The sequence below is a fragment of the Chanodichthys erythropterus genome, chromosome 3 (genome assembly GCF_024489055.1).
Source record: "Chanodichthys erythropterus isolate Z2021 chromosome 3, ASM2448905v1, whole genome shotgun sequence".
NCBI classification, from domain to species: Eukaryota; Metazoa; Chordata; class Actinopteri; order Cypriniformes; family Xenocyprididae; genus Chanodichthys; species Chanodichthys erythropterus.
This window is the reverse complement of record NC_090223.1, coordinates 48,121,743-48,131,485: the sequence shown is the minus strand read 5'-3', so window position 1 is coordinate 48,131,485 and position 9,743 is coordinate 48,121,743. Positions and strand designations below refer to the sequence as shown.

Genomic DNA, 9,743 nt, shown 5'->3' with positions numbered 1-9,743 from the left:
GGGGAGGAGACAGAGTGAGCCAATCAGCAGTAGGGCGTGGACACTCGTGATGGGGGAGGAGACAGAGTGAGCCAATCAGTAGTAGGGGGCGTGGTCACTCATGATGGGGGAGGAGACCATGTGAGCCAATCGGCAGTAGGGGGCGTGGTCACTCATGATGGGGGAGGAGACAGAGTGAGCCAATCAGCAGTAGGGGGCGTGGTCACTCATGATGGGGGAGGAGACCATGTGAGCCAATCAGCAGTAGGGGGCGTGGTCACTCATGATGGTGGTGGAGAGTGACCCAAAAAGCAGTAGAGGGCGTGGACACTCGTGATGGGGGAGGAGACAGAGTGAGCCAATCAGCAGTAGGGCGTGGACACTTGTGATGGGGGAGGAGACAGAGTGAGCCAATCAGCAGTAGGGCGTGGACACTCGTGATGGGGGAGGAGACAGAGTGAGCCAATCAGTAGTACGGGCGTGGTCACTCATGATGGGGAGGAGAGAGCGTTAGCAATAGGGAGATTTGAAGAAAGACTGTAGAAAGAGAGATGGCTGAGAGACATTACATAAGACAAAAGAGTGCTTTAAGGCTCATGTTAATATTAGAAAAATTCCAGCACAGGAGAGACCCAAGTAGGAAGGACTGAAAATGGACGCCGAGGCTGCGTTGTTTCTGCTACATACGTGAGTAACATTGGTTTTGCTATGTTTCACAGAACCAAGATATGCTGTTGTTGTAATGTTAGCTATAGGAACAGAACTGTGTCACTGTTTGTCTGGAGCTGCTGGAGACTATCAACCAACTCTTGCTTGTATTTACTCTTGTGTACTGAATGTTCATTTTTTTGTTCTTCCTTGTCGTTCCTACATCATCTTTGCTTTATTTTTCATGACGCATTATTTTGCTTCGCTTCAGCTATGATAAACAGACATCCACTCGTGCATTTTGGGGGTGAAACAGTGAAGGAAGGGGTGTGTTTGTTTGGGCTGATTTCAAAAAAGATTTTTCTTAGAAACCATTTACTGCACCTTTAATATCCCCAACAACCTCTGTAGTCCCATTTAGCAAATTGTTAGCAAATGCCTTTTTCAAGACAAGTAAAAGCTATTAATTCTATATTTTATGGTGTGGAATAATACGTGAAAATTAGCTTATGTTAACCACAGACCTAATTTCATGCTTTTAACCAAAAACTCATTGACTTCAGGATGATGAAACTGGAAGTGCCAAAATGTGAACTTGTTTCTGGGTTTGGCCTACAAAAATGTCATCTTTGCAGCATTCTCTTCACTACATTAGTCCACTGAATGAGTTAATGAAACAGAGTGAGCTGGAGGTTCTGTCCACTATGGTTTCGGACACCAATACAAATGGCTGACTCTCAAATAATGCAGGGGTATGGGAGTGATTTCAGACACAGCCCAAGCCAATTTCCACTCTCTTCTTATTGCTTTGCCATCTTTAGGTCCTTCCTTATGAAAAGGAATTAGCTTTTATTTAAATCTAACATGAAAACCAAAATAGTCTAGCATGCTGGCATAAGTCAAATGTACATTAATATAGTGAAAATGTATATTAAAGATGCACTCAGTAGTTTTATGTATGTCGAGCTGACCAATATAACAGTTGTCTTGGACTTACACTGACACCTAGTGGCGCGGATGCAGCATCACACAAACAAATGTTTCACTCGAGTTATTATAGTTAACTAAAACCATTAAAAAAACAAAAAACATTTTTATTACTTGAAATAATGCAAATGTTAACTTAAATAAAATAAAATATTATCTAGTTGCCAAGGCAACATTTCTAATTTTAATTTCATTTAAACTAAAATTACTAAAACTGGAATAAAAATTAATAAAAAACTATATAGACATTTTTTTAAAAAGCTAATAAAAATGAGGGCAAAACACAACTGAATTATTAAAATGTTAACTAAAATTGAAGTGGAAATGGAAAATATAAAAATAAAAACATTTTCAAAATAATAAAAGCTATAATAGTATCTCAATGATACTTAAACTATTTTGTTACTGATGCTATTGTTAAAAACATACTTTTTATCCATAATTAATCAGTTTTGCAGACAAAAGGGTTCACAATTGGGGGTAAACGAGATGTCAGCATGTAAAATAAATAAGACAGCTGTTATATGACTGGAGTCTTCATCTCATGTTAATGTTGTTTATTAGCACGCTATTTTTCAAAAGCATTACTGATTTTTTTATGTGTAAAACCCTTTTAATGAGTAAATAAAATACTGAGTGCACCTTTTAACATTTTAAATTCCTTTTCACAAATGTTGACAGCTAGTGCAGTATTTTTTATGAAGAAATTTAATTTGGATTTAGTTTCTCAGAGAGAGGTTCAGTGTTTTTTTTAAGCCGCCTTAACTGTGCATTGGACAATTAAAAGAGACAAAATATTAAAATGAAAATAGTACATCATAAAATAATGAAATGACTATAAGATATAACTGAAAAAGATATCTCAAAGACCAAAAATAGTGAAGGAGTCTTGATTATGCTATAATTTAATATTTCATATAACAAAACCACAAATGAGATTATTTAATTTAAATCTCAGGTTTTAAACGGTATAACATTTGGACACAGGGTACATTTTCTCTGATTAAAAAAAAAAAAGAAGAAGTGAGAAATGTGAAAACTATCAAGGGCCTTGATTTGTTTCCTGCAGTAGCATTGCTATACGGTGACTATGGTAAACAGGTAGGTTTTCAGATTGTTAGGCATCAGGTAAAATGTAGGGATGTGCTCTAATCTCCAAACTGAGATGACTCCGTGATAAGGAAATGATCAGGGTTATTGCTGTTACAGGGTTAGTTAGCCTTACAGTTACAGGGTTGATAATAAATGACATTTATCTCTTTAGTACTGACAGGAAAAATAGCACAAAGTATTAATAAGACCCCCTAAATGTTACAGGACGTGTACACTTGGCAAAGTGTTGCTAATTGTGCTTTATTGTAATATACTAAACGTGTTGGTCATATGACTGTTGTTGTAATTAGCACTATTGTTATACGTGTAGTTATTTACTTCACCTCTTTTTACTCATTATGTTCTTGTTGATTATTTTTTAATGGCAACAATAGCATCGGAATATTTATGTTGCAGCATGATATACTGTATAATTATGTGAAATGTATTATTTATATTGAAGAATGTACAGTAACACCATCTGCTTATGAAAATCCTGACAAACAAATGTAGTTTCTAGTACACTGGACTTGACTTTCTGGTACATCAAGTGTGCAGCTGACTGCTCACATGTTCATGATCCATTTTGTGATACTGGACTGTTTTATTTAGAGTGTTATTATATTTCTGTTGATGGGTACCATCTTTCTGTTTCTTTTAGTGTGATCACTCTCAGTGAAAGTGTTTTTGTGTACGGTGTTCTCGGGTTTCCAATATAACTCATTTCAAACATTGACGCTTGGCTGTGTGATTTATGGCTCATGGATTCCGATAAGTATGTGATTCTGGTAAATCAGCTACATTTCTTTCCACTTTTGATAAATGGACCAAATGAAAGTTCAGTTCAACTCGTTGGTCAAAGGCTCAGAACCTTGTGTCCTCCCTCCCGTTTAACCAGCGGTCAAAGCAATCCTAATCTAATGCCTCCCTACAGTCTTTTGTTCCTGGACGCAGGGAACCGGTGGCCATGTGAGGGGGAGATATTACATGTCTGCATTCTTTGGTTTAATATTATACACAGTGACGCCAAGGTAAGGAGAAAAACATTCAGAGAACAAGAAATACCCATTATAAATGACATGAACCTGAATTTATGCTTATTGAACCAAGATTTCACATATTAAATCAATTCTGAAGACATTTTATGGTTTATAAAAAAATGTTTTAATCTTTTTTTTTTTATTGCGGTTTGTGATCCGCTTGTAATGAAACTTAAAGGATTAGTTCACTTTCAAATGAAAATTTCCTGATAATTTACTCACCCCCATGTCATCCGAGATGTTCATGTCTTTCTTTCTTCAGTTGAAAAGAAATGAAGGTTTTTGATGAAAACATTCCAGGATTATTCTCCATATAGTGGACTTCAATGGCATCCAAACGGTTGAAAGTCAAAATTACAGCTTCAGTGCAGCTTCAAATGGCTTTAAACGATACCAGACGAGGAGTAAGGGTCTTATCTAGAGAAACCATTGCTCATTTTCTAAAAAAAAAAAATAAATTATATATATGTTTTAACAATAAATGCTCATCTTGAACTAGCTCTCTTCTTCTTCTCTATTTGAATTCCAGCAGTGTAGATGCTGCTAAGTGTATTACTGCCCTCCACAGGTCAAAGTTTGAACTAATTGGTATATACTTGCACTAGCATATTGTATATGACAATTTAGTCTGGTATCGTTTAAAGCCCTTTGAAGCTGCACTGAAACTGTAATTTTGACTTTCAACCGTTTGGATGCCATTGAAGTCCACTATATGGAGAATAATCCTGGAATGTTTTCATCAAAAACCTTTATTTCTTTTTGACTGAAGAAAGAAAGACATGAACATCTTGGATAACATGGGGGTGAGTAAATTATCAGGAAATTTTAATTTGAAAGTGAACTAATCCTATAAAAAAATGAGACCTTCTCCGACTTACTAGGTTGTCTATGAAGGCCTGAACACTGATTTTTTTGTGAAGGAATCGGGACGTTTTTGCCGGGAAAATCAAAAGGATGTGACTGTTACACACACTCCCGAAAGCCTCTTCCGTTCTGACGCATTAAAATGAATTAAATGTTAAAGATAATGCCAAACCAGCCATTCTGTACTGTAATGCCAATAGGTCGTGCAAAGAAAATGGATTGATTCCAAATATATTCTCAAATAGACCTCATATATTACCTCATCTGTCGACATGATGCCGGTGAAATGCAGAGCTTGTGAAAACTAATTTAGAGTGTTATTATATTTCTAGAAAGCATCGCTATCAGATGCTTTCTAACTGCATTATGTGAATGTTGTTGAGAGGAAAGCGTGCAGCACAAATTTAAATTCATCTAAATGTCGCTCTCAGCAGTGTGGGCGGCGTCGGGATGTTTGTTAAAAGATATTTCCAACTTTTTTACTTCTAAGCTAAGAGCAAAAAAGAAATTTGTTGTGAGCTTATTGGGGCCTTGACATGAATCACGTTCAGTTTCTTGTACGTTATTGTGCACGAGTGCAAGCAAAGCTGCTGGCTGCAGTTCACTTAATGGCCACCAGTGTTGCTAATAAGTATTTCTGAATTCTACATGGAGCCCCTTTAAAGGATTAGTTCACTTTCAAATGAAAATTAGCCCAAGCTTTACTCACCCTCAAGCCATTCTAACTGTATGTGACTTTCTTCTTTGTGACGAACACAATCGGAGTTATATTAATAAATATATTCTGACGCATCCAAGCTTTATAATGGCAGTGAGTGGGATCAGCGAGCATGAACTGAAGAAAGTGTCTCCATCCACATCCATCTATCATAAATGTACTCCACACGACTCCAGGGGGTTAATAAAGGCCTTCTGAAGCGAAGCGATGCGTTTGTGTAAAAACAAAATATTCACATTTAACAATTTATGAAGTAAAATATCTAGCTTCCGCCAGACCGCCTTCAGTATTCAAGTTACGAAGTGTAAAACTCACAGTTCAAAAAGCTTACGCTACATCCCATGCCTTCCGTGACGTCAGTTCCGTTTTTTTGGTAACTCTAATACGGAAGGCGGTCTGGCGGAAGCTAGACATTTTACTTCATAACTTGTTAAATATGTTTGTTTTTTTTACACAAATGCATTCCCTTCAGAAGGCCTTTATTAACCTACCGGAGCCATGTTAAGTATGTTTATGATGGATGGATGTGGATGTATGCACTTTCTTCAGCTTCATATTTGTTTATCCCACTCATTGTCATTATAAAGCTCGGGTGCATCAGGATATTTATTAGTTTATCTCAGATTGTGTTCATCAGTAGGAATAAAGTCATATACACCTAGGATGGCTTGAGGGCGAGTAAAGCTTGGGCTAATTTTTATTTGAAAGTGAACTAATCCTTTAAAAAACAAACATATTATAGATAATTATGTTTCCATTGCACTAAGAATTTCAATATAGTTCTGAAAAGAAATCATGTTTCAGTGACAGGTGAAGCTACTTAAAAAAAAAGACTTGAAAAGAAAAGAAAATGGCTCTTGTTCATCAAATTAATTATAGAATTTCATTTTTTTTTTTCATAATAAGTCTCCTAGAATAATTATTTTTTTTATTCTTCAAAAATTATCATTAAAAACATAATTTCATGTCTCTAGTTCACTGCGATCAGATTCTCACAAAAGAATCTCATATTGGTTTGTGAAAAAACATTTTTGGATTTAACAGTGAAACAAAAAGTTCTGTTTGTAAAATGTTACTAAATTAGGACACAGGATCTTCAAAAGTGCAGAGAGATAAAAACAGAAATGCATATTTTATTGCAACTTCATGTTTTAATATCATGGAAACTTTTAAAAATGACTTCTCTCATAAATAGTATGAAAAGTTTCAAAAACAAAAATCAAATATCACATTAAACAGTTTGAAAAAAAAAAAAAAAAAGATGTGCAAAAGATTTATGTCTGTTCTTGTTTTTGTGTGTGTGTTGCAGTTCTTCAAATATAATATTTCCATAATCCGTATCTTCCCAGTATTGAGTCTAAAACACCTGTGCTATTATCCTCATTAGACAGAACAATAACACAAACATCTATGTGGGCCGAGGCGCAGCATTTGCTGTTGGAAAAAAAAGTTTTTAGAAATATTTAAATTCATTGTACTCTCAGTCATAAATTCAAGCTGCATATCAGGCATTATACAAACGCACAGACTTAACTGCTTACCTATTCCCGAAAGGTCGACGGTCTCAACACAGGCAAGGAAACGGGTGAGGTGAGGCTGACACGCTTCGGCAGAGCTCTGGTTCTCTCGCAGACAGCGCTCAAACACGGAAAACTCACCGGCACAGTCCGTTCGGATCTTCCTTATCACTGGACTGCATTGAGATGCGAGAAAAAGAGGGGGGAAACATCATAAATAAAGTGCCCTGTATTTTAATCTGGGTAAATGAACAGTCTTAAACTCATCATCAGTATTGTTTCATCAGCTTAACTCTCACTAGTTGTTTAATTTATCCACTAACAATGTCCAGTAGTGGATATTGTTTTTGTGCGTGTTGCAGTAGATATACATCTCAGGAGAAATAATTTTACTTAAAGTCATTTTTACCACTGCATCACATCTCAAATTATGCATTTTGTTTAATAGTATTCAGCGGTGGAAAGTACAAATGTAAAAAAAATTTAAATACAATGGCAGACTCCTTTGTCTTCTGAATATTTCATATGTATAATAATATCACTTTTTGAAAAAAAGAAAATACAGCTTGATGGGAAAAAATATTTAAAAAATTATTTTCCCAAGTAATTATGATGTTTGAAAATGATGTTTCATTATTTTGCTTTAAACATCACATGTCTCATATTTTATCTTCATATTTTTATAACTGTGTGGTAGTTGCTATTAAATGATTATATTTTTCATAATAGATTGTCATAGATCTAAGTATGGGTCAATGTTAAAGGGTTAGTTCACCAAAAAATGAAAATTCAGTCATTTGTTCCTCACCCTCATGTCGTTCCACACCCATAAGACCTTCGTTAATCTTCAGAACACAAATTAAGATATTTTAGTTGAAATCCGATGGCTCCGTGAGGCCTCCATAGCCAGAAATGACATTTCCTCTCTCAAGATTCATTAATGTACTAAAAACATATTTAAATCAGTTCATGTGAGTACAGTGGTTCAATATTAATATTATAAAGCGACGAGAATATTTTTGGTGCACCAAAAAAAACTAAATAACGACTTATATAGTGATTTCAAAACACTGCTTCAGGAAGCATCGGAGCATAAATGAATCAGCGTGTCAAATCAGCTGTTCGGAGCGCCAAAGTCACATGATTTCAGCCGTTTGGCAGTTTGACACGCGATCTGAATCATGATTCGACACACTGATTCATAACACTCTGAATCTTCCTGAAGCAGTGTTTTGAAATTGGCCATCACTAAATAAGTCGTTATTTAGTTTTTGTGGCGCACCAAAAATATTCTCGTCGCTTTATAATATTAATATTGAACCACTGTACTCACATGAACTGATTTAAACATGTTTTTAGTACATTAATGGATCTTGAGAGAGGAAATGTCATTGCTCCCTATGCAGGCCTCACAGAGTCATCGGATTTCAACAAAAATATCTTAATTTGTGTTCTGAAGATGAAAGAAGGTCTCACGTGTGTGGAACGACATGAGGGTGAATAATAAATGACAGAAATTTTTTGGGTGAACTAACCCTTTAAGTCAACAGTAACCTACTTATAACACAAATCTTTTCATTTTAACACAACTCAACATCTCTGGAGCAGAAAAAGTGGTTAAAGTTACGGAAACACATTTACAACATACTGTGATGAAGTGCACTGGGCCACCTTCAGCTTCAGGTCCAGACACTTCTCTTGCCATGATGCTGGATGAGACACAACACAGCCACCATATTCCTCCAGCTCCTTCTGGCAGTATTTGGTTGTGATGGCCATTGCTGCCTCCCTGTTATCATTCAGTTAAATATGTTTTATCAGCCTAAATGCACATTACAATAAATTATCAACACTGCAGGTGACCGGTGCTACGAGGAAGACTAACAAGACGGACATGCGCACAAAGACAGTCTGTCAAATAAAGTTTAGACAATGTTTAATTACAAAATAAACACTCTAACGTTAGTAGTTCATTCATTTTAGCTAATGAACTCCAAACAGTTCGGTGTGCTATCAGGCTGCTGTCGTCGAATTACAGCGCAAGAATTACAAATATATCATACTCAAACCGGCTCAAACACACATTTAACACACAGCTGTCAGACAGCACTACTCACATGTTGAACACATATGATTTTTCACTCTCTTAGAAGGTTACTCTCGACGGCACATCACGCACATGTGCAGAGAGAACGTCCGCGCTCCCGCCGGAGGAATGCGATTGGTCCATTTTTTACACTTACCCCGATCCTATTGGTCGATTCGCTGGTAGGGTGAAAGAATGGGCGTGGCTTTACGCCACGTAAAAAAAACAAAATAAACTTTATTAATAAAATTTATTATATATTATGATTTTATCGTCATTTTTTATTCTTTATTGAAGAAGCCACATTTCAGTACAATAATGAGAAATAAATTAATGTTTTCATGTGATATGCTACATATAGAAGTCCAGAGTCCAGAAATAAAACAATAAAAAAGATATAAATATATAGTAAAAAAGATATAATAAAAAAGATATATATATATATATATATATATGAATTAAAATAAAATAAAATATAGATTGGAGTTAGACTATTTTATATATGTACCGGATATTTTTGGCAAAATGTACTTGACTTTATTGTCGGAAATGTTGATGGAAATTTTATTTTACAGTGGAAAGATGTTCTTTTAGGCATTATTGTAAACTCCAAAGATAAACAGACTTGCACTTATTTTTTTATTTTAATGGCCAAATTTCATATACACAAATATAAATTTTCAGGTAAAAAAAAACAAGTTTTATAGCATTTAAAAATTAAGTGAAATATTATATTGAATCTATTGCCCTCGAAGAAACAAAATGCTGTTAGAATTTTGCAAGCATGTAACGTACAATGTATGTTTATGTTT

The 9,743-nt window shown here is 35.4% G+C and overlaps 1 protein-coding gene across 1 annotated transcript; it reads right to left on the bottom strand.

Annotated features, from left to right (window-relative positions):
• Positions 1–6,446: 6,446 nt before the first annotated feature.
• Positions 6,447–9,069, bottom strand: LOC137013056 (coiled-coil-helix-coiled-coil-helix domain-containing protein 5). Its single transcript, XM_067376639.1, has 4 exons — positions 8,963–9,069; positions 8,494–8,634; positions 6,870–7,021; positions 6,447–6,762 (listed from the first exon to the last, which is right to left on the bottom strand). Coding segments are annotated over exons 1-4 (321 nt in total). The 5' UTR covers positions 8,965–9,069; the 3' UTR covers positions 6,447–6,736.
• Positions 9,070–9,743: the final 674 nt, after the last annotated feature.

Bases quoted from the DNA above. Each gene is read 5' to 3' on its own strand.
- LOC137013056 (XM_067376639.1), bottom strand. The intron at 7,022-8,493 runs GTATGTTGTAAA...ATCTCAATGCAG, and splicing joins GCCCAGTGCACTTCATCACA to TCCAGTGATAAGGAAGATCC. The intron at 6,763-6,869 runs GTAAGCAGTTAA...TTTTTCCAACAG, and splicing joins CGTCGACCTTTCGGGAATAG to CAAATGCTGCGCCTCGGCCC.